Below are 25,344 nucleotides of genomic sequence, written 5' to 3' on the forward strand. Positions count from 1 at the left end.
GCTGGCCTCGAACTCAGAAATCCGCCTGCCTCTGCCTTCCAAGTGCTGGGATTAAAGGTGTGCACCACTACTGCCCATCAAAACTTTATTTTTTTATGTATATGTTTTGTGTATCTCAGAGTTATGCCACATATGCATGCATGCCCACAGGGGCCAGAAAAAGGCATCAGCTCCTCCACAGCTGGTGTTGCAGGTAGTTGTGCACTTCCTGATGTGAGTGGTAGGAACTGAACTTGGGTCCTTTGGAAGAGTAGCAAGCACTCTTACTAGATAAGCTGGAGCTGGAGAGCTGGCTCAGAGAGTAACTTAGCCCTAGCTATTTTTGCAGAAGTCCCAGGTTTGATTCTCAGTATTCACCCAGCTGCTCACAAGTGTCTAACTCCAGTCCCACAGAACCCAACATCATCATCTGACCTCTGAAGGCACCAGGCACTTTGTGGTGTACATACATGCAAGCAAACATGTATATACTTAAGATAACAGTAATAACACCAAATAGCTGAGCCATCTCTCTAGCAGATTTTTTTCTTCACATACATGAGTATTTCTATAAAATTAACATGCTATGAACATCAATAATGGTATCCCGATGTTAGTTTATACCCCACTTGGTGTCTGTACATTTATAGCACAGGCCTACGCTGTGGATATACCTCAATTCCCTGTCACTGGATACTTGTTTTAGCAATGCACAGACATTGTAAATCAACATCTTCATACTTCTGGAATTGTGAGGTTCTGAAGCATAAGGAACATTTATTTTTAAGAATTTAACCCCTTAAGGTGTATCTGTCACATCCTGCTTCCACACAAATTCTTCTGTGTAGCCAGTACCCAGGCTACAGCTCTCAGCACAGGTAAAGACAGCCAGGATGCCCCAGTCCACGCTTCTGCCCAGTCTGTCTGCCTTTAGGTGGTTCAACAGCTGAGGCATGACCTAGGAAAAGGACAACAGAAGAAGAAGATTTCAAAGAAAGGCACTTTTGTCTGTTCTGACTTTATAGCCCCTCTGTTCTGGCAGGTTGAGCCACCTAGAGCAAGTTTTCTAAGAATAGTAATTATTTAAGGCCATACCTGGAATTCAAATATTCTCTTGGCACCACACGGGCAATCTGGAATATCTTTTTCTTGAGGAATATTTTCACCAGAAATCCAGATGGGTTTAATACCTCTTCCATACCTGAGAATCTAAAAATCAATATGTCTCATCTAAGATTTTCCAATGGAACCATGATCTGAGGATCATCTGGAAAAGATCCACATGGGCTCCTATACACTGCCAACACCCCTAAACCTCAAAAGCCATTATTTCACTTGATTTCCAAAATAGCAATATTCCTCCCTAAAATGTCACAATCTTCTAAGACAATAAAAATTACTGTGTACACACATGCACATGGCAGCACTCATGTCAAAGTGTAAGTGTAGAAGTCAGCTTCTACTGTGTGGGTCCCAGGGATCAAACTCAGGTTCAGGCTCATCTCTATCACTACACTGTACTAACTCATTACTAGAGTCTGCATACAAAATGTGGCGCAAGGTAGCTAGTTAGCACTTGTCTTTATATATAGTCAGGATCCTTCAATGCTTAAAAAAGAATATATATGAAGTCAAACATGGGGTTGGCTAAATTGTTTTAAAAAGTAAATTCCCTATAATCAGCTTCAGAGTGTTTTTTCCTGTCTTTTGTTTAAGACTTAGCACCATTTCCAAAAACTACCATCAAAGCTTCCTATTATCCTGGACACTAACTTGATCCCATGTTTTTAGGAATTTTTGTTTATGATAAAGCAACTTAGTGGGGAAAACTTAACATTAACATGTTATGGATTTTTTTTTTAACATTTGTGTAGACATTTGTGTGTGTGTGCAGTATATAGGCATGTGAATCATATAGGTTTTATAAGCTAAAAAAAGGTGTGGCTGTCATTTTGAGAACACAATGAAGTATATATACCATTTTACCTGCTCTGGTTCAAGGGCTATTTTGGATTTAAATTTTTGGAATATGTGATCTTCCTTGGATTCATGCTTTGCCATGGAATCTAGTTCTTCCTCAGGAATTACCCCTGGAAAAAAACAACATAATATGGAATAATCCCATAATTTCACAATTCAAATGTACGGGGAAGCTAGTTCTAATTAGATGGCTTCCTCTATTCAAGTAACAGTAGTATTTATTTCTGGGTAACATGTAATCAATATTAATCTAGTCTTTAAGGTTTCAAATTAAAATCTGGATGATGGCTCAGGACTATAGCAGTATGTCTTTGGGGTGGCACTAACTAATGGCATTGAACTACCATAAAGAGCCAGGATGCATAGAGAATGTAAATTCCCTCAGATTGATGTTCTCTTAAGTGTAAAAGCAACACATTAATAATAGGGGACCCCAGGAAACTTCCAGAGGCAAAAACCTCCTGTGTCTTCCCTCCTAACCGCTTCTCCTTGCAGCCCAAACCAGGTCTCAGCCACAACACAGTTACTTCAGGGGAGCATTTTAAAAGTTTTATCTTGTAAATGTTGAACATATATAGTAGTTTATTGTCAAGTATCAAGAATCAGCTTCATTTCAAATATCAAGATCTCCAAGTCACTTCATTTTAGTTACAAATAATTTTTGATGATTAATGAGATTTGTTTTTCAGAACCAGGAATTAAATCAAGAGCCTGGTACACATTAAGCAAAATGCTCTATGCTGAGTTCAACCCCCATCACTTTTATTCTTCTAGATAGGGCCTCACAAATTTGTTGAGGCTTGCCTGGAACTCATTTGGTAGCCCTAGAAGTCCCTGGACTTCAAACCCACCTTTAGCCTCCTGAGTCACTGAGATTACAGGTCTATCACTAGACCCACTAATAACTCAATTATTTTTTGAGACAGGGTTTCAATGTGTGTAGCCCTCCTGGAACTCACTCTGTAGACCCGCTCGCCTTGAACTCAGAGATCCTGCCTCTGCCTCCCTAGTGCTGGGATTAAAAGAATAACTGAATTCTTAATTATTAACTTCTTCAATTTCTTATAATAACTACTTTCTTTCATAATTTGAGTTATTTCCTCCCTAGTTCTAGAATCAATCACCTCTCTAAATAGAACATTATAAATATGGAGTGCCAACTACAAATAAGATGATCATTATTTCTAAATCTTTGTTGTAAATAAATGTTCTTACGTGTTTCTGGTATCGTCCAGTATAAATTCAGACCTTCATCTTTTTGCAAATCTGTACTATTTTCCCAGACCCAATATATAAATTTACTCAGTAAGATAACAGCAGGCAGGTATAAGATAATATAACTAAGACCTGTAATATTTGCATTCTGGAGGTGAAGGCAGAAGACGGTTCAAGGCCAGTTTGGCCTCCATGAGAATCTGTCTCAAAGTGAAGGAAAAACATGCATTTAACTTTCTTCAGCTTTTTTTTTTTTTCATTCTCAGAATATATTTTACTAGGGATCTACTGTCAAACACAGGCTTAGATTAAGTGCTTCTAATTCAACTGCTTTTAGGGTTGCTTCTTTTTTTTGTTGTTTTGTTTTTTTTTTTTGTTTTTGTTTTTTTTTCGAGACAGGGTTTCTCTGTATAGCTCTGGCTGTCCTGGAACTCACTCTGTAGACCAGGCTGGCCTTGAACTTAGAAATCCGCCTGCCTCTGCCTCCCAAGTGCTGGGATTAAAGGCGTGTGCTACAACCACCAGGCTTAGGATTGCTTCTTATATAAATGATTGCCGGGTCCTACAGTCAACTCTTGAGTACACCAGTCTTCCCATTAACATCCTTTCTGAAGGGAAACATTTTTATGACTTGCCAATTGTAAAAACATGAGCAACAGTACATGCATGAGTAGACAGAATGTAGTTACATCCAGGTAGTTCCTATGACACATGTATTTTGATAGAATATTTTGCCCACATGTATGTAGGTATGTATGTGTACATCAAGGCCGGAAGAGGGCATTGGATCACCTGGAACTGGAATTAGAAAACTGCCAATGTAGGTTTTAGGGACCAAACCTGGGTCCTCTGCAAGGCTAGTAATTGCTAGTAACTTCTGACATATCTCTCCAGCCCTTCATTATTTTGTCAGTCACAAGCTTTTTTTTTTTCTTTTTCTTGAGACAGGGTTTCTCTGTAAAGCCCTGGCTGTCCTAGAACTCACTTTGTAGACCAGGCTAGCCTCAAACTCAGAAATCTGCCTGCCTCTGCCTCCACCTCCCAAGTGCTGGGATTAAAGGTGGGCACCACCACTGCCTGACAGTCACAAGACATTTTACTTGGCTGAGCATTCTGTGGGCTCCCTTCTGGGAAGAGGCTCCCTGACTACTGGGTACCATTCTTCCTGATGTGTATTTCTGTTACCAAACATGAACTGGGCCACAAAAGTCTCTTTCATTTTGTAATGCTTGCAGCAAATGAGCCAGTAAACTGAGATTCTAATTTAGTTCTATAAACCTGACTTTATGGTTTAAAAGTTCAGATTCTAGAGTCAGTAAAATGTAGAAATCAAACCATAAAAACTAAGTTCTTTGTACAAACACATGATACCGAGAACTTTAATTTCTTCACTGGAAACATGAGGCAAAGTGTGTTGCTGGTGTTTGAATGAGCCCATGCATAAGCAGGGTGAATGCTGAACTGATGGTCAGCAACTGTGTGGGTCACCAAAGACACAGCCCTAGAACATGGAGTCTAGAGAAAGTAACCAAAGGATGTATCTGAGAGTAGAGCTAAAAGACTACCTTACAAAGGACTTCTGTCATACGTTCTGTAGTGACTTGGGATCTATAATCTTCTACAATGACATTCTCTGCCTCACCACAGATAAACACTGATAGTACCTTTCCTCCCTGCTGGGTTTTTCCCTAAGGTATATTTGGTCATAGTACTGTAAACCGATGCACACACTCCTTACCCATGCTTCCTATAACTTCAGAATAATCCTCCGTTTCCACAACCTCGGGCAAAATTTCATCTTCTGTTTCTGTTACAATTTCAAATTCTGGAAACAGGAAGTTGTGGTCTGGAACCGTATGGTCTAAATGGTCTACAATAAAGTTATTAGCATCATTAATAAACATTTGGTTTTGAGGGCCTAAAATTTTCCCATTTCTAAAGTGTAAATTCTGAGATCCAGGGTGTTAGTAAATTCATCACAGTTGAACATCAGAGCTGCTATGGTATAGGACAATCACTATATAACCTTATGCAAGCCATCACATGAATTAAATGTGTGATGCTGCTGCATATATAACATGGCTTATGGTTAGTGGACAGGCTCCTACTATGTTCCCTAGATTGCCCTCAAACTCCCAAGTCCTCCTGCAACTGGCACTTGAGTGCTAGGACCACCACTCCGTGCTCAATAACATTTAAAGGACAATATAATACACCAACTGTTAACACACACTTGTTCTTGAGTATTAGATATTATATATAATTATGATAAATTTTACTAACACCAAAGATCTGTTTACAACAACAAATGCATGAATGAAGTGAAGAGATACAGTCTACAAAGTCACAGAACAATTAAGAATTCATTATAATCTTCAGATCAGGGATGCATGAATGTGCTGTCAACCAAAAGATAGTAAAGCTTTTTGCATGACCATTGTTAACTGCTGTTTCCCTGCTAATAAAGCCTATTGCGTTTTAGATTAGCAAAGTGTTCATGTTACCAGTTCCTAAAACTTTTAAGGTATGTTTTCTAATTTCAAATTTAACCAGAAACTGGGGTACCTCAGTTGACAGAGGCAGCGAAGCTAAGCTGAAAAGAGTGTCTTACCTGACTGTGTACAAGCCTGCTTGTGTCCGAACCGCCAGTCTAATGTCTGATGCTCCTTGCTGCAGTAATGCACCCGTTTGCACCTAGAGCATGTCATAGGGGCCAAGCAACCACAAACCCTACAGAGATGGGCTCCAGACTTAAGCTGGAGGCACAAACATTCTGTATCCGAAGTTCCAGTTTCAGATGGGGGCTCATAGGAGTAAAATGCGTTTTTCCTTGGTAGCTGATTACGGAAAACTGAAATGAAGAGAAAAGGGTGAGAGGATTTTTCAGTGAAACAAAATAATTCAAACATTTTAACCGCCTTCGGTGGTTCACCTCGTAAAATGTCATTTAGGAAGGAAAACTAAGGTTTTTGCTTTCAGGGGGGCAGTTTTTATATGAAAGGGGATAAAAATGAAAGCTAAAGAGCTTTTAAAACCGGGAAGAGCCTTTAATCCCAGCACTTGGGAGGCAGAGGCAGGCGGATTTCTGAGTTCGAGGCCAGCCTGGTCTACAGAGTGAGTTCCAGGACAGCCAGGGCTACACTGAGAAAACCTGTCTCGAAAAACCAAAAAAAAAAAAACGGGAAGAGCTCCGCCCGACACGATTAATACAACCACTCGCACCAACCGATCGTCCTACACGTCCGGGGTTCAGCCCCCTGGCAACCCTCGCCCGGGTCTTGTCCCGGCGGCCGCTCACCTCGCAGGCCGGAGCAGCACGGCGGCTCGCGACAGCAGAAGAGAAAGAGGCTGCGGTGGAAGGCGTCGTCCCGGCCCGGCAGCGGCGCGTACACCTGCAGCAGGAAGGCGAGCGGGCGGCCGCAGCGCGCGCACGCCAGCGCCCCGGGGCCCGGCAGCTCCGCCAGGCCCAACCACGCGGGCCGCCCGCCCACCTTGCTGGGAAACTGCTCGCTGCGCAGCCTCCAGGCCGGTGCCTCCTCGGCGAAGCCCAACTCCACTGGAACAGGGGCGGTGGTGGCCATGCTCGCAGCAGGACTCCGGCCACCCGACCGGAAGAGGGTGGTCACGTGTTAGACCGGAACGGAGAAGGCGGGGTCAGATCTCGAGCTGGGACCCGACTGGAGGTAACCTAGTAGGCAGGAAGCAAAAGAGAGTAAAGGATGCTGTACTAACCTCTCCACCCCTCCACCGCACTGTCACTATCCCGGGACGCAAAGGCCAGTGCTGAGCGTGTTGGTTCTAGATCCTAAGGCTGGTGAGAGGGAGTGGTGGCATTCTCAGCACTAGGAGACGAAAGAAAAACTTTAATTAGTTCGCAGCTGTAGCCTTTAGCTCGGATCAGAAACATTTCATGGCTTATGCCGTTACATAATCTTTGTGATTTTGTTTTTCGAAATAGGGTTTCTCTGTGTAGCCCTGGCTGTCCTGGAACTCACACTGTAGACCAGACTGGCCTCGAACTCAGAAATTCATCTGTCTCTGCCTCCCCAAGTGCTGGAATTAAAGGCATGCGCCACCACTGCCCAGCTAGGGTGGTCTTTTTAAATACCTGATTCAAAAGAGGTTTTTCCAGGAGCTGAGCAAGTTTTACAGAAGCAGAATTTTCAGACTTCTATTAGGACAGTTTTATCTTCAGCAAATGGAACTTGCTATTTGGGTATTGGTGGTGGTCACTTCTTAAAGGAGAACAGATGCATGCTCCCTTTGGAAGAGAAATGGGCAAGTAGGCTTCCCAAAGCAGAAGTCAGCAGTTTAGTTTATTCTGTTGTCTCAGAACAGAGACAGTTTCTTATTCTCTTATCTTATTTTAATGAAACTGAATATATCCTAAGTAATGCCGCTAATCACAATTAATGTTGAAGTTTGCTATTTTCCTCTTCTCTTTCAAAGGGAGGGTCTGCTCTCCTGTGGAAGAATTGAGGTTGAGGGTAAACCAATACAGACCCTTGAAACCTGTCTTCATGCGGTTAAAGGATGTTCAAAACTGGGGTGGAAGAGAAAGATGAACGGATACAGTTGAGAATGAGCATTAGAAACAACCGTAAATCATAAAGCTCTGCTTCACACAGTTGGGGTGCCCCATACTCACTGACCTATGTGTTGGATTTAGACAGGATCCCAGCAAAATAGAAAGACAAAAGTGTCTTATTGGCTAATGTAAATAAGAATTCCTGGGCTGTCGAGATGGCTCAGCAGTTAAGAGCACCGACTCCCCTTCCGAAGGTCCTGAGTTCAAATCCTAGCAACCACATGGTGGCTCACAACCATCTGTAATGAGATCTGACACCCTCTTCTGGTGTGTCTGAAGACAGCTACAGTGTACTTACATATAACAATAAATAAATCTTTAAAAAAAAAAAAAAAGAATTCCTAGAAAGGAGCTGTTTGCAAAGTCTGGTCAACTAATAAAACTTTTTTGACTTTGAAGAGTTTAGACTCTTTAGAAATGATACTGTTTCTCTTGGGATGTCTTTAGCCCCCTTAAAAACCTTAGTGGCCACTTTAGTGTCAGACCTAACACCCTGATAAACAGATAAAGACTGTCGGACTGTATTAACAAAAGGCTATTCTCCACCAATCAAAAGGCTCACAATGCTATCAGGTGGTGTCCAAGGTCTTTGTGTGAGATTTCTCTGTAACTGACTACTTAATGTTTCCACCAATGTATAGTTAAAATACCTTAACTTCAAATTTTCTTTGTTCTGTTACTATAAAAACTCCATGAAAGTGCTTCCACATTGGAACATTGTACTTGGGAAGACCTGAATATATGTTCCCGGGCTATCATCACTCAAATTTGGCTCCAAATAAACTTTAACTCCCTTTGAGGTAAGAGCTGTAGTTTTTTTTGTTTTGTTTTTTGTTTTTTTGTTTTGTTTTGTTTTTGCCAGCGTTAGTAATGTAACTGAATGAAGTGGGTTCCCATCTTGGTGCAGCTGAGCTAAACAAAGCACACCCAAGCCCGAAGCTCAGAAGATTAATTACTTTGAGTGAGCAAGGAAAGCACAGGGTGATAGCTAAAGCAGTGGTCTCTCTGAACAACAGAGTCAAGGAGATGCTGTTCATGTGGAGTCTTTATTCATGAGGAATTCAGAGCGATCAGCCTATTTCTAAACTTGCTCAGTTACAGAGTAACTTATGATCTTGCTCAGTTTAAGGTAACTTTAAATTCTCCTCCTCTTCCCTTTGTCTTTTAGACACAGTGTTTCCACATGTTGTATAAATCAGACCTTGAAACCAAACCACACTCGGAAAGTTGGAGAATTTGTCTTTATTGTGCCGGCAGGCCTACCTGGCAGACCCATAAAGCTAACGCTCTTGAGGAGCTTAGCCCTGATGCAGAGTTTACATTTATAGATAGCCCAGCATCATTTTCTACCTTCTCTGTTATTGGTGAGTTTAGCCTGTGACTAAAGGCAATGGATGAGGAGAGATGGGTTTGAATTTTAGCCTACATGACTAAGGCCTATGAGCAACCATATTTACAGAAGCAGAAACTATGAAGTTAGAACAGTTATTTTGTAATTGTCTGTTTCTTACCAAGAGGGAGGTGTTCTGCTGATATGAGAGTATAGAAGCAAAACGTACATAAACAGAACATAAAGACATGGTCTCTATGCCCTGCCATAAAATCATTTTCTTTAAAAAGAAAAGCTAGGAGCTGAAGAGATTGTTCAGCAGTTAAGAGAACTAGCTGTTCTAGAGGACCTGGTTCAATTCCCAGAGCCTAAATTGTGGCTCACAGCTTCTAATTTGTTCCAGGAGATGCAACACCCTCTTCTGGACTTCTTGGGCACCAGGCACACAAGTAATATACAATCATGCATGCAAACAAAACATCTATTTACATAAAATTTAAAAAGAAAAGGTATACATATTTGGCCACAGTGGGGGGGGGGGAGGGATACCGTGCTCAGCTCAAAGTCCTTGAGCACGTGTAAAGTAAAAGATTAAGGCCGGGTGTGGTGATACACACCTTTAAAGCCAGCACTCAGGAGGCAGAGGGAGTGGATTTTTGAGTTCAAAGCCAGCCTGATCTTCAGAGTGAGTTCCAGGACAGCCAGGCAACACAGACAAACCCTGTCTCAAAAACATAAACAAAAAAAGGTGATGACTTGGAATGCTTCTGAGAGGTTGCAAGTTAGACAAACACCCGGGTAGGCAGACAGATATGGAGAGGGGCCATAGCTAGCCAATAAAGGTATCAAACTTCAAGATGGCCAGCTTCACCCTCCTGACCTGAGTCAAAGCCTGGCAGCATAAAGCAAAGGCTTTGAAGGAGTGCGGGGGAGTTGGGGGGGGTGGCGGGGCAGCGGGGGTTCTCCTGCTAGTAGGCTCCCTGCTGATGGACTGGTTTAACAAATTTGAAGCCAGATCAAGATTAGTCCACACAACAATTGTTTGTGGGTGTGGGGAAGCTTCAAAGAACAGAGAAGGGGGCTGGAAGGGAGGGAGGAAGAGAAGGAGGGAGAGAGAGAAAAGAGGAAGGGAGGGGACAGAGGGGAGGAGAAAGAAAAAAAACAGACTTCAAAAAAATATAAATCTTTAAAAAAGAAGAAGAGGACATTGGGTTGTTTGGTTCCTAAAGTCCCCCTCTCAGCTTTTTTTAAGAGTCTTTTTCTCTGTGTACCTACTGTGTGTGTGTGTGCTTCCTCGCCCATAATAAAAGCCTCTGTTCAACTGCTGATTCTCTGTCTACTGTTTGTGGTGTTTGCGATTCTGCACTGTTATTCATTACACTTGAGATTTTTTCCTTGCCTTTTAATTCTTTACTGGCAGAGAAAATAGGCCTGATCAAGATCTCTAGACTTTATAATTCCTGGTATACTCAGCTTACACCTTAAAATTTTAGCTGAAGATGGAGGAGACTTTGTGTTATACATTAGGCACTCTCCCACCCTGCCTTCAGCAACTCAGGGCCAGCAGCTTACGTCATCAACTGCCACCAGGTTCAGGGTCTTTCCACTGTTGCTGAGTTGCATATTTTCCTATGCAACATGTGCTTTTAAAAGATCCCTCTTGACACCATGGCCCAATACATACCATGACCATGGCAACTCTTCAAAGGAAAGCATTTAATTGGGATTGGCTCACAGTTCAGAGGTTTAATTCATTGTCATCATAGTGAGAAGCATGGTGGCATTCAGGCAGACATGGTGCTGAAAGAAAGCAGAGAGTTCTACATCTGGATCTTTTTTTTTTTGTAAAGATTTATTTATTTGTTTGTTTGTTTGTTTGTTTTTTGAGACAGGGTTTCTCTGTGTAGCCCTGGCTGTCCTGGAACTCACTCTGTAGACCAGGCTGGCCTCGAACTCAGAAATCTGCCTGCCTCTGCCTCCCACATGCTGGGATTAAAGGCGTGCGCCACTACCGCCTGGCTAAAAATTTATCTATTATATGTAAGTACACTGTAGCTGTCTTCAGACACACCAGAAGAGGGCATCAGATCTCATTACGGATGGTTATGAGCCACCATGTGGTTGCTGGGATTTGAACTCGGGACCTTTGGAAGAGCAGTCAGTGCTCTTAACCACTGAGCCATCTCTCCAGCCCCCTACATCTGGATCCTTAGGCAGCAGGAAGAGACATCCATCAAGCCTAGCTTGGGCCTTATAAATCTCAAATTGCTCACTCCAGTGATACACTTCCTCCAACAAGGCCACACCTCCAATCATGCCACTCCCATAAGTATATGGGGGTATTTTCATTCAGACCACCATACCACCCCTGAGACCAAAGGTAAATCCCTTTGTCCCAGTAAATAAAGCATTTTGCATTGTCTTATGAATCCTTGCATTTTTCAACCTCTAGGTTTCCAGGGACTCTATTTCCATCTTCTCAGTTTGGACTTTACAGAAGAGAAAGAGAAAGAGAAAACTTTAAAGGCTCTATACTAGCTTTTGTGTCATAACCATCTGAAATCCTCTTGAGGGTGTCCCGCTTTTGACTTTTTATTAATTCATGCTCAGTTGTCTTTTGTAAAAGCAGTAGCTCAGACAACACTTGCCACAACAATTTTATCAAAGTGGGGACCAAAGCCACATTCATCTGAAGGGCATTCTCCATGAAGGCAGTGAATTTTGCCATTTCATCCACCTTACAGTATTTCAGTATAGCCGTTTTAACTCCCTCTTGTTCTCCTTAGAAGTCGTATACAACTTCTTCACTTTCTCAGAACCATCACAAAGCCTCAGCACAAGATGAAGGGTGAGCTCCTTTTGAATGTAGTCAGACAAAATATATTCATTTTCCAGTTACCTAACAGCAAAGATCAGCTTTACTGACTAGGAAGAACTCCTTCCTTATACAGCATCTTTTTTTTGTTGTTGTTGTTTTGTTTTTTTGTTTTTTGTTTTTTTTCCGAGACAGGGTTTCTCTGTGTAGCCCTGGCTGTCCTGGAACTCACTCTGTAGACCAGGCTGGCCTCGAACTCAGAAATCCACCTGCCTCTGTCTCCCAAGTGCTGGGATTAAAGGTGTGTGCCACCACCACCTGGCCTTATCCAGCATCTTGGCCCTTATATTTTCTATAGTGTTTGAAGGTTCAATCCCAAGCATGATGATCTTCCCTATACAAGTATTTAATGAAACTGCATTTTGGCAGCACTTCTACCATAGGTGGCAGACCAGAAGCAAAACAAAAGAACTTGAATCCCCTCCCCACCAAGCTTTAGAGTCAGGGTCTCACTTGGTAGCCCTGGCTGGCCTTGAGCTTACAGAGATCAGCCAGCCTCTGCCCTCTAAGTGCTAGGATCAAATGCATGCACCACCACTCAGAGCCTCCAACCAAAATCTTAGTAGCATAACAGAAACATGATTCATTAGTTTGTGATTCTTCAGGGTTGGGAATTTGGACTAGACTTAGCAGGGAATTCTTTTGGGCTGGGCTAACTTAGCTCTCCAAGAAGGCAAGCTAATGACCCCTGTGCTGTTAGCAGCCACAGAAGTATGAAGAATCTGGGGATAAATCAGTTTTTAACTCTTCTTCAAAGGTCCTCTTTCTTTGGTTGTAAGGGTCCATGATTCACCAAAGAATGATAGCAGGACTCAAACAGTAGGTAAACACAAAGAATGTTTTTATTCTGCAGAAGTCCAGCATGTTGGGATCTCCTCATTACTAAGATAGAGAGATAACCAAGGTAGCTCTCATGCCTGATTTAAAGCACATTAGGGAAATCCCGGGTAGATGACCTCTACGTTAATCTGTTAGGTCCATCTCTATGGACATTCCACTACTGAGGTGTGGGGGCTGGAGATTTTCTGGGAAGGTCTAGGAACTGTTGGCTGAGAAAGTCTGGAAACTGCTGCTGACACATTGTCCTTGTCTCAGACCAGGTGGCGGGGCAACTTCTGAGGCCTGGACTTGCCTGGAATTGCCCAGTTCTTGGGAATAGAGATTTTGGACTAGTCTCCTTAACTGCCAACTTGAAGCCAAATCTCAGGTCATATTTGAAAGTTGAAGGACTGTGATTGTTTATGGGAAGATCAAGGAGCCTCAGGTTGCTAGGAAGTTGTGAGGCTAGGAGAGTGGTCTAGGGAAGTGGGGTTAGTCTCCTGGGACTTTCAGAGTTTTCTTGCTACTGTAGTTGTCAGAGGCTAATAATGAAGGCTGGGAGCAATCAGCAGGTTCCTACTACTGTTAAGCTATCTATGATGTGTGCTGATTAACCCCAGACATTTCACTTCCCCTTGTCTTTACAACTTTGTCAGTTTATACAAAGCAGTGCTTTCTGCCGCAGTTTCCTCTTGAACAGTGAGTATAACTGAGCTTGCCCATAAGTGTTTATCTTAAATTGAACATCTACCACTATGTACACATCCCAAAATACCTTCCCCATGTTGTAGAAATTGATTTAAGTCCCAGCCCGAGATTTCTACCCAGACTTTGCTATTTAAGTTCCTGGATGAAAGACACACACAGCCTTTATATTTACAGTAAGCCTTAAACAGCACAAGAGCTGACCAGACACTACTGTCTATGTTGTTAGAATCTGCTTTCCTAGTGATAACCCTGAGTCATTTATTACTTACTATGTTCCATCTGGGCTGCTGTTAACCCTCAGTTGGGTAGCCCTCAGGGCCATGTTCTCTTGACTCCTAATCCTTGGCAGCTTCCCCTCCTCTTCCCCTTCCTGCACTCCCCTTCTCCTCCTCATGGTTCTCTCTCTGACACCTAAGGCCTAAACCCCACCTATGCCTCTCCTGCCCAGCTATTGGCTGTTGGCATGTTTATTTACCAATCAGAAACAATTTGGGGCCAAGGTATATGTGCATACTCTCTCGTTTCTAAGACAATCAAAGTTGGGGGCATGCACTTTGCATTACAATTGATAGAAAAAGACCAAACCTAAACATCCCCATGTGAATATGTACAGACTTCCCAAATAAATTCCTTGCCCTTTCACTGTTCAGGGAGAGCATGCCATCTTTGAGAGCTATATGTTTCTGCTTGGAGGCAATCCAAATCTTCACCCTTTCATGGACTATGATTTTTGGCTTTGCACTCAGCAAACTCATATTGTGAACCACTGGGCTCCATTACAACTCCTCGAACAATATGGTCAAGATGTATCACTCTCAGGGTTATGTGGCCATGGCATGTCACCCTTGGACTTGCTGTTTATGCAGTTTCAGTCCTGAGGCTGAATGGTTAGCTACTCTTATAACTGTTGGGTTGTTGATATGCATTAGGATGGAAGCAGTGAGTGGGGCCATAGTTCTTCCATTGTCCATGTAGAAGCTTTTTCTTGTTGTGCTGCAATTGGCCAGCTGATCCAATAAACATAGGACCTGCTCTTTGAGGAGTTTCAAGGTCCTGTTGCAAAGAGGTGAATGAAGGGAGGAGGAACTCTTGGTTATGTTTGTGGTCTACCATAAGAGCACATGAGAAAGATGGCCACAGCGCTTCAGTTTGTTTCTGGGGACAAGAGACGCAAGGTGAGGGACAAACACATAGGACTTCAGGCCATTCTTTATGATCTTTGCAGTAACTGACTATAGTGAGAATGTTTAGTTTCTTTAAAAACACAGAAATGTTGTGGGAATATGTTTTGCTTTAATCTCAGGTATGAGCTATGGGGGTGCTTCAGATTGTCCACAGTAGCTATGATTCACCTCATGTTCTAGCTGGGGTGATTTTTCTCAGCTGAGACAGTTTCTGAAAGTACATTACATTTGAAATTGAGAGGGTATATAAAGGCTTGCGTCCCGTTACTCAGTTGCCTGTCATTCTTTTTGCAGGGTTGAGGCCTCCTGAGCTTTCCTCTCTCCAGTTTCACATGTTCATTGATATCATCTTTGTTCAGCTCACAATTTTGGTGGCCATGTTTGTGAGACTTTATGAGTGTAGCTTCAGACGTTTCTGGGGAACATAATCTCACAGCAAACTTCCAGATCCTCTGGCTCTTACAATATTTCCACCCCCTCTTCTGCAACATAACCTGATCCTAGGTGTTGGTGCATCTTGTAGCTGTATCCATGGGGACTGGGCTCAACAACTCTGCATTTTGATTGGCAGAGGTTTTCTGCAGTGGTCTCCGTCAGTTGCAAAGAGACATTTCCTTGATGAGTGGTGAAGACTACACTTTCCTGTGTATATAAGGATACATGTTAATAGATTTTCTCAGGGATTATGCTGGTTTAGTACATTAGTGGTTGTAGATTCTCCTCCAGTAGCCATGACTTCACAAGCCATGAGTAGTTAGCTAAGTTCCCGGTACCAAGCATGGTATTCCTCTTATTGACTGAGTCTTAAGTAAAACTAAAGAATAGTTGTTTATCACCAAGGTATGTGTGCTACTACTGCACCTGTAGGCTTAGTATGCCTTGCTGTTCATTGATGCGGTTCATAGACATCATAGTTGAATAGGACTATTGGTTGCCTCCCTCCTTTGGGAGATGGCATGGCACTTTCTGATACCATGAAAACTAGTCCTTGGGGATAAGATATTCAAGTCAGTTCCAGCTCAAGGGTCTCTGGGCCCTGTTTCTGAAGTACATGGTGTTTTTGTCAATGGGGACTTGAAGTGGAAATTTCTGGTTGTGTCATATAGTGCAGACTCACATGATATTTTGCTAAAACAGATTCATGTCATGTTTTGCTGAGGCAAGACCTGTGAGAGGACACCTGATGTTTGGAGAGGTGTAAGTAGAACTCAGTGGACAGTGATAGGGCGCTTGCATAGCTAGCTGTGCAATGCTTAGTCTCTTGTCTACACCGATCTTCACTTCATTGAAAAAGACACAACAGAGAACTACTGGCATTCTGGCTGGTCCTGGTCACTCCAGCTGACTCGTGCCAATTTGGTGGAAGGCTGGCAGTTTCTGCTTGCGTATGCTGCTGCTCACACTTTTGGAATGCACTGTTGCTATTCTGACACTACTGAACTAGACTGCTGGTATCCTGACAAACGGAGATTGGAATCGCCCCCAAAGAACTACTTCTAAACAGGTCCACATCCCCTTGTCCCCTATTTACCATCTTTTCTCCCCTACCTTTGGATGATGGGGGTTCGAAGCATTTGAGAACCGTTGTTTAAGTAGGTTTTGAAAAAATCTAAGCCTACAGGAACTTACTTACTTTCCACCTCTGGTGGCAGGGGCTGCTGCTGCTGCTGCTGCTGCTGGTAACCAATGGCAATAACAATAGACTGTATGTTTTGGGAGTCTCTTAAATGGCCCTGGCCAACAACTCTATAAAGAGTGTCTGCTGTGAGTGTTGGCTGTGTTTTGTTTTTTGTTCTTTTCTCAGATGGTTTTGGCTCTTGGAGAAAACACCATTAGCCTAGATGAGATAAGTTTATTAAACTATGTGTGTGTGTGTGTAATGAATTGTGCACATTATAGCATTTTTAGGTAAATAGTTATCAACATGATTTCCTGTGGGTTTTTCAGCCACCCATATTGTTATTATACCACCTCCAACCTCTATTCCCCTTTATCCTCCTCCACCTTCTTCTGTATTTACTTCCCTCTCCTATAGAAGCCCCTCTTTCTCCATTTCCCTGATGAGATTATTTGTACCTTGCTATCCCCCATCTATTGCTTCCCTTAACCCCCTAATCTGACAATGGTTCGTTTTACTTTCCTGGTTTCTGTAGTTGCTATAGGCTATGTACTTGCATCTGAAGATTTGGAGCTAGGACTCTCAAATGAGACAGAACATGCAACAGTTTTCTTTCTGGTTTTCTCACTCAATAAGATCTTTTCTAGTTCCCTGTATTTACATGCAAAGTTTATGGTTTCATTTTTCTTTACCACTGACTTGTATTCCACAGTGTAGATGTAACCACATTTTCATTATGCACCTGTTGGTTAAAGGACATTTAAGTTGCCCAGCAGTGGTGGCGCATGCCTTTAATCCCAGCACTTGGGAGGCAGAGGCAGGCAGATTTCTGAGTTCGAGGCCAGCCTGGTCTACACAGTGAGTTCCAGGACAGCCAGGGCTACACAGAGAAACCCTGTCTTGAAAAAAAAAAAAAAAAAAAGGACATTTAAGTTGTTCCATTTCCTTATTATTGTGCACGAATAGAATAGCAATGAAGGCTGTGTATTTTGTGGGGTCCCCTGGCCACATGCCAAAGAGTGGTATGTGGATTGCTGTCAATCTGCAGGCGAGGGCAGGTGAAATATAAGGCTGTGATTGGGCAATGAAAAAAGTAGGCGGAGCTAAGAGTTTCAGAGAGAGAGAGAGAGAGAGAGAGAGAGAGAGGGAGGGAGAGAGAGAGAGAGAGAGAGAGAGAGAGAGAACGCAGGGGACAGACAGAAGGACAGAGAAAGATGGAGGAAGAGAACAAACCGGATCCATGTGGCTTGAAATAACCACAGGTAGCTGTGTATATCATAGAATAGCAATACAGTAATGTAGGGCAATTTTTCCATCTAGGAGTGTAGCTTGTGTTTATATCTATTGAGTTTTGAGTTCTTTCAGTGGACATTTTGTGGATTGAGAATTTACTGATATAAATCTAGCTGATAAATTATAAGCCTCAAGAGTTTTGATTTTATTGGGTCATGGAGATTTGTGACAATTAGCCAGCCATAGGGAGTGGATGGCTGAGAATGTGAATGGGTTGGGTGGCAAACGAACTACCAGAATTTGGGCAGACTACCAGACAGGGAGGCGATAGCATGGATTGTTTTTTAATAATTACACACTACAGTGGTATAGTTGGATCATATGGTTGATTTATTTTTACCTTTTTGAGAATTCTTCACACTGATTTCTATAGTGGTTGCACTAGTTTGCAATATCACTAACAATGAATGATTTTCATTGGGATTGATTATATTGAATCTATAAACAGCTTTTAGTAAAATGGTCATTTTCACAATGTTAACTCTACATTTCTTTGTATAGTCCTGGCTGTCCTGGAACTCACTCTGTAGACCAGACTGGCCTTGAACTCAGAAATCTGTGTGCCTCTGCCTTCCAAGTACTGGGATTAAAGGCATGCAACACCACTGCCCAACTGGTAATATTTTCTTTAAGGTTATTGTGAATGGGAGAGTATCCATGATCTTCTTTGTATGTCTGATTTGTTGGTGTATAAAAAAGTTATTGATTGTATAAGTTGATTTTGAATCATATCACATTGCTAAATTTTTAATCCTTTATAGATAAAGGATAGCTAGTTGAGTTTTGGGATCTCTAATGTCTAGTATCATATTTCAAATAGGGATAGTTTGACTCCTTCATTCTCTACTTCCATTCCTTCTCTTGCCTTGTTGCTCCAATGAGTGCTTCGAGCACAGTGTTGGAAAGGAGTGTGGATAGTGGACATCCCTGTCTCATTCCTGACTTCAGTGTGCTTGCTTTAGGCCTTTTCTCCATTTAGGATGGTGTTTGGCTGTTTGTTGACTGTATATAGCTTTTATTATGTTGATATGTGTTCCTTCTAACCCTAGGTTTCCTAAGACTTTTTTTTCCTAAAGGCATGTTCAGTTTAGTCAAAGGCTCTTCCTGAATCTATTCAGATAATTATGTGATTTTTTTTCATTAAGTTAATTTGTGTAGTTTATTACATTTATTGGCTTGCATATGTTGAACCATCTTTCCACTTCAGGGATAACGCCAACTTGGTCTTGGTGGTGATTTTTTTGATGTATATCTCTACTTTGTTTGCAAGTACTTTGCTGAGTATTTCTAAACCTGTCTTCATCAGGGATATTGGCCTGTAGTTTTTTGTTGCTGTGTCTTTACATGATTTGGATATGAGAGTGATATTGTCTTCATAGGAGTAGTTTGGGTGGTGCTTCATCTGTTTCTATTTTTTAAATAGTTTAAGAATGACTGAGTGTTGATCTCTTTTGAATATCTGGTAAAATTTTGTTACCAAATGAATCTGGGCCTGGACTTTTTTTTTTTTTTAACTATTTATTGATTCTTTGTGAATTTCACAGCATACCTACCTGCCCTCAGTTTAGTTGCTCAGTTACCTTTACTTCCTTTGCACTAGGGTCCAGTAGAGTCTGCATCTTCAACCAGAACCGCTGTGGGAGCACCGAGTATATCTGAGTTCATGACGAGCCCTTCAGTGCCCCCACTGCTGCCACTTCCCACAAAGATCTTCCTGTCAGCCATAAGACTCACCCGTTCTGTCCCACTGCAGTATGACTTTGACATCTCCTCAGCATCTAGCAGTAGGTACTCTTCAGATGTTGAGTTTCCCAAGGGCTCAGGAAGAAGAGGAAGCCCCTGATCATCTGCGGATTGTGTCAGGGACTCTGGGTTAGTGCCCAAGATATCTGTGCTGGTGATGAGGGGGCCCACATGGGCTGCCAGAGCTTCTGCACTCAGCACCTCAGGGTGGCTTTTTGCTTTGTATGCCACTACACTGTCCTTTCTTCTCAATTTTTTTTTTTGCCACAGATATTGCAAGAAGACTGGTAGAAAGAGTCTGCATCATGTTTCTTCATGTGCCAACCAAGAGATACTTTTTGTCAAGTAAATCCACAGATCTCACATTGTAATGGCTTCTTGCCCATATGAATCATCCCGTGTACTGCCAGATTGTGGGAACTCTTGAAGGCCTGAGCACAATATTCACAGATATAATCCCTCTAGTCTGTATGATGCTTGGCAAAAGTTGTTTCTGGAGCCTGAAGAGTCGTCTACAGGAGGGATGGGGACATATATCTTTTTTTTTTTTTTTTTCAGCAAATGCTAGTATTTAATGTGGTGCTTCAAATAGTGAAGGTGAGCAAGAACAGTCCCACATCCTTCCATCTCACAACGGACATATTGGAGTCTTTTTTTCTTCTTTTGGGTAATCGTGGACTTTTGTCGTCTTTTCACCTTCTCTCTCTCTTCCTAGGAAGCTCATCTTCCCTATCTTCATTCTCTTCTTCTTTCACCTCTACTTCTACTTCCACTTTAATTTTTTTCTTTTCTTTCTCTTCTTTCACCTTCCCTGATTTTCTCCGTGGCTTTGGGGTTTCCCTTTCAAAATGGGGCTTGTAAGTCTCATCTCTTGGATCATCTTTGAATGGTATTTCCTCTTCACTGATTAACATTTCTTCCTCATCACTACTGATACCACCGGGAGACTGATGTTCTGGAACGTCATAATCAAGTTGATCTGTAATTGGTTCTGTCTTGCAGATAAGTTGCAAGGAACCAGTCTTGGACATAGAGCTCCGAGTTCTCACGAGAGATAGAGGTGCTGCTACTACTGCGCCAACTCCAGCTAGGTCTAGTTGCCTTAATGGAAACTTCCTGAGGGAGAACAGAATCAACTTCTTTCTTTTACTTGGGATTTTCATCTGTTGTTATTTTTGTCTATACACTGGAGTCGCCGATTCTTCTTGCCCTGAGCAGGAGATGGTGGGCTTCCTGGCCACGGGCTGATGCCCCAGGCTGTCGGGAGGCCAGTTGCTGAGGCTGTTCCGGGATACTCAGCCTTTCTCCAGCGGGACACAGCCGCGGGGGCCGCAGCACTCCGGCCACGGTCCCGACCTCCCCTCAGCACTCTGCTGCTCCCGGTCTCTGCAGGGCCGAAGCGCCTCTAAAGTCAAGCTCGCTGCAGCTACCGGGGCCCCTTCCTGGTCCTGCTGCTCCGGGGATCACGGCTCCTCCTCTCTCCCAAACCCCCATCATCATCCCGGGCTCATCCGTCCCCCACCCTTGAGTCCCAGGCGGTGGCGGCGCAGCTCCCCACCCCCAACCCCGCCCCCTCGCCTCCCTTACTCCGGAGTGCCTCTTCACCCCTCTCTCCCCTCCACTCTTCCACCCGTTCTGAGGGCAACTCCCCACCAGCCCGCTACCACTCAAGTCAGCGACCAGCTGTGGCACACGTGCGCACCTGCACCTTATCATAGATAGAAAAGATTGTTTTTATACTATTCCTTTGCATCCTGATGACTGTAAAAGTTTGGCATTTGGTGTGCCTGCTTGAAATTTTAAAGAATCCATGAAGTGATACCATTGGAAAGTTTTGCCTCAAGGAATGACTAACAGCTCTACATTAGGTCAAAAAATTGTTGCTACTTCAAACAAGAGATTAGGATTTTGAATTCTTCTGTGTATATTATTCATTATATGGATATTTTATTAGCGGATCTCTCTGAAGGAGTTTTACTACAAGCCTTTGCTCTTATACTACAAGCTTTATAATCTTGGGAATTAATTGTTGCTCCAGAAAAGATTCAAAGACAATATCCTTTTCAGTATTTGAGACATCAGCTATATGCTAAACAAATTGTGGCACAGAAAATTCAAATAAAAAAAAGATAATTTACTTACTTTAAATGATTTTCAAAAGCTGTTAGGAGATGTTAATTGGCTAAGACCTCATCGTAAGCTTACCACAGAACTTAAACCTCTGTTTGATATTCTCAAGGGGGATGCAAATCCTAATTCCCCTCCACAACTAACTGATGAGGGATGAATAGCTTTGCAGAAAATAGAGGAAGCTATTAGTCAACGATACATTATACAGACCATGGTCAATTGTTGGCTGTTTGCATTCTTGCTACTTCTCATGCACCCACAGAAGTTCTTTGGCAAAAGGGACCATTAATGTGGATTCCTGTTTCTTCATCTCCAAGTAAAGTTTTAACACCCTGTTATGAAGCTGTTGCTGTGTTAATACAGAATTGTAGGACAGAATCATGAAAGTATTTTGGGAAAGAACTTGATGAAATATTTACTCCTTATTCCAAACAGCAATTAAATTGGTTATTACAGAATACTGATATTTGACCTATTGCATGTGCAAATGTTTCAGGCAAAATTGGTAATCATTATCCAAAAGACAAGTTGTTACAATTTGCCTCTATGCATGCTTTTGTATTTTCTGTAAATCTATGCATGCAGCCCATAAAAATGCACTTACTTTATTTATAGATGGCTCATCTAATGGGAAGGTAGCATACTTAATTGGATCATATGTTCATTCTCTTGAGTTTTCCCCTGCTTCAGCACAAATAATTGAACTACGTGTTGTAGCTGTTGTTTTTGAAATGCTAAAAAAATCAAACTTTTAATTTGTATACTAATAGCCAATATATAACTCATGGTTTACAAGTGTCTGAAACTGTTCCTTTTTTTAGATATTAATTCTCAAATTTTGCAATTATTTATGTAAATACAACTCAATTTAAGAGAAAGTACTGTTCCTTACTTTATAGGATATTTAAGAGCTTGTACTGGATTACCCAGACTCCTTAGTGAGGGCAATGGCAAAATAGATTTGTATACCTGGCAGATTATAGGCCTTTCACAGGAACAATTGGCCAAACAATCTTTTTTGGTTTTTTGAGACAGGGTTTCTCTGTGTAGCCCTGGCTGTCCTGGAACTCACTCTATAGACCAGGCTGGCCTTGAACTCAGAAATCCGTCTGCCTCTGCCTCCCAAGTGCTGGGATTAAAGGCATGCACCATCACTGCCCGGTGGCCAAACAATCTTATTCTTTACATCATCAAAATAGTTATAGCTTGAGACAACAATTTGGTATTTCTCAAGAATGTGCACGTCAAATTATAAAGACTTGTCCTGAATGTCCTCAATTTCTATCTGTACCACATAGTGGTGTTAATCTTTGAGGACTTGTACCTAATCAATTATGGCAAATGGATGTTACTTATATTTCTGATTTTGGAAAATTAAAATATGTACATGTGACTATTGATACCTGTACTGGCTGGTTTTGTGTGTCAACTTGACACAGGCTGGAGTTATCACAGAGAAGAGAGCTTCAGTTGGGGAAGTGCCTCCATGAGATCCAGCTGTGGGACATTTTCTCAATTAGTGATCAAGGGGGTAGGGCCCCTTGTGGGTGGTGCCATCCCTGGGCTGGAAGTCTTGGGTTCTATAAGAGAGCAGGCTGAACAAGCCAAGGGAAGCAAGCCAGTAAGAAACATTTCTCCATGGCCTCTGCATCAGCTCCTGCTTCCTGACCTGCTTGAGTTCCAGTCCTGACTTCCTCTGGTGATCAACAGCAGTGTGGAAGTAAGCTGAATAAACCCTTTCCTCCCCAACTTGCTTCTTAGTCATAATGTTTGTGCAGGAATAGAAACCCTGACTAAGACAATACCTTTTCAGGCTTTCTAGTTGCAACTGTTTTAACAGGAGAAGCAACTAAAAATGTAATTAGTCATTGCCTACATTGTTTTTCTATGCTGGTTATTCCAAGTCAGATTAAAAGAGATAATGGAAATGGCTATTACAGTCAAGCATTTGAGACTTTTTGTTGACAATTTAATAATACCCATATTACTGGGATTCCTTATAAACTTCAAGGAAAAGGTATTATGGGATGAACCCATGGAACTTTAAAACAATTTCTTCATAAAATACAAAAGGGGGAGTTACATCCCTGTACACCACAAATTTATTTAAATCATGTTCTTTTTATTTTAATTTATTTTAAGATTTTAAAATTTGAATGTCAAGAAACTCTCTGCTGAGTGTCTATGGCACCCTACAACTCGGCATACTTATGCCTAGGTGAAACGGAAGGACCCACATACTGGCATATGGCATGGTCCTGATCAGATATTTAATATGGGGAAGAGACCATGTTTGTGTGTGTGTGTGTGTGTGTGTTTGTCTGCAGGACATTGAAGGAGCATGCACACACTTTTAATCTGGACCACACCTTTTGCTGGAGACCTATATGGAAGAAGGAAGATTTGCTCTCTCTCCTCTTTCCCTGCTTGCCTTGTGGGACTGAGCAACTGCTAGATCCTTAGACTTCCATTCACAGCTGCTGCTGACCATTGTTGGGAGATGGACTACAGACTGTAAGTCATCAACAAATTTCTTTACTATATAGAGACTACCCATAAATTCTGTGTTTCTAGCCTGACTAATACACTGTGGAAGCTGCCTTAGAAAAATTAATCAAATAGAAAAGTTGTTATAATGACCCTTATATTTCCTTTAATGTGACCAGTTATTCTGACTCAATCATGGACTGGTCTAGAAATCAATCCAATATTGGAAAAAAGGAAATGACAGTCTTCATTTGAAAGGCTAGTTCTAGACATTTTCAGAGACATATTTGAAAATTGACAGCTGCCTGGTATGAAGTTACATTTGCAGTGAATAAAATTGGGGTAGGATCTGTGTTTCAAACAATTGTTAGTGCATGTGTTAAGGCTCCTAGTCTTTATTAACTGGCCATGTTAAAATTGCTTTTGTTTCTTCTACAGTATTTAATGTAAGTTGTATCAATTGGATACTTTCTAATTGTGTTAGTGTGTTGAAACCTGGCATGTCTGCTATGGTGGTGTATCAGCCAGCTTTTGCTTATTGCTTGTGAGTATTATAGGATCTTGGTATTCTGAAAAAAAAAAAAAGCTTGCTAATTAATACTGAAAGAAGTGAGTCAGACTTTAAGCAGAAGCTAGAGGGTAGTGGGCTTTATCATAGCTGGTATAGCAGCTTTAATTATATTAATAGCTAGCACCACTGCTTCTGCAATTGTTTTGACACAAGAAGTTAAGACAGCTACTTTTGTTAATCATTTAGCAAAAAATGTTACTAATGTTCTGAGTATTCAAGAGGATTTAGATAGGCATTTGGAATAACAGATTGATGCTCTTTATAATACTATTCAAATTATTGGAGAGGAGCTTCAGAGTTTAAGAGTAAGCAGCCATTTTGAATGTCATGCCAAATACCAGTGGATTTGTGATACTTCTAAAATTTACAATGATAGTCACTGTAATTGGGAAAAAGTTCAAAGTCACTTGCAAGGTATTTGGCATAATTCTAACACCTCTCTGGATGTTTTAACTGCATACTGGGATTATGAATTTCAAGAATACTGCTCCACTGAGCTTTGATGCTGCAGATATTGCTGATAAAATTATTCATGGCCGAGGTCAGTACTTCCATCTTGGTCAAGCTTCAAGAATGGCATACATAGCTTGATCATGCTAGCCCTTCTTATCCTGGGAATAGTTTTATTCCTGCCCAATGTGATAAAACTTGCCTTTAACAACATCAACATGCTGGCAGGCAAAATACATGTCTTGAAACTAAAAATTGACACTAGAGAGAGCTATTAATTTAGCTGGCTGGCAGTCAGAGATGTAAATTTCTGCACAGAGCCCTACCAACCAAAGACAGAAATGCACTGCTTTTGATAATGCATATTCCATGAC

General features: G+C 41.8%; 1 protein-coding gene and 1 pseudogene across 1 annotated transcript; both read right to left on the bottom strand.

The window, feature by feature from the left end:
• Positions 1 to 503: 503 nt before the first annotated feature.
• Positions 504 to 6,798, bottom strand: Pdcd2 (programmed cell death 2). Its single transcript, XM_031355181.1, has 6 exons — positions 6,473 to 6,798; positions 5,786 to 6,025; positions 4,913 to 5,044; positions 1,966 to 2,069; positions 1,075 to 1,188; positions 504 to 937 (listed from the first exon to the last, which is right to left on the bottom strand). The coding sequence occupies exons 1-6, from the start codon at positions 6,753 to 6,755 to the stop codon at positions 779 to 781; spliced, it is 1,032 nt and encodes a 343-aa protein (XP_031211041.1). The 5' UTR covers positions 6,756 to 6,798; the 3' UTR covers positions 504 to 778.
• Positions 6,797 to 20,840, bottom strand: LOC116077339 (annotated as a pseudogene).
• Positions 20,841 to 25,344: the final 4,504 nt, after the last annotated feature.

The sequence above is a fragment of the Mastomys coucha genome, unplaced genomic scaffold (assembly GCF_008632895.1).
Source record: "Mastomys coucha isolate ucsf_1 unplaced genomic scaffold, UCSF_Mcou_1 pScaffold5, whole genome shotgun sequence".
NCBI classification, from domain to species: Eukaryota; Metazoa; Chordata; class Mammalia; order Rodentia; family Muridae; genus Mastomys; species Mastomys coucha.

What these genes read in the sequence shown, in the direction of transcription:
- Pdcd2 (XM_031355181.1), bottom strand. Translation starts at nt 6,755, where the DNA reads ATGGCCACCACCGCCCCTGTTCCAGTGGAGTTGGGCTTCGCCGAGGAG. An exon ending in GCAGGCTTGTACACAGTCAG is followed by an intron (nt 5,045 to 5,785) that starts GTAAGACACTCT and finishes ACTTTATTGTAG; the next exon opens with ACCATTTAGACCATACGGTT. An exon ending in AGAGAATATTTGAATTCCAG is followed by an intron (nt 938 to 1,074) that starts GTATGGCCTTAA and finishes TCCTTTTCCTAG; the next exon opens with GTCATGCCTCAGCTGTTGAA.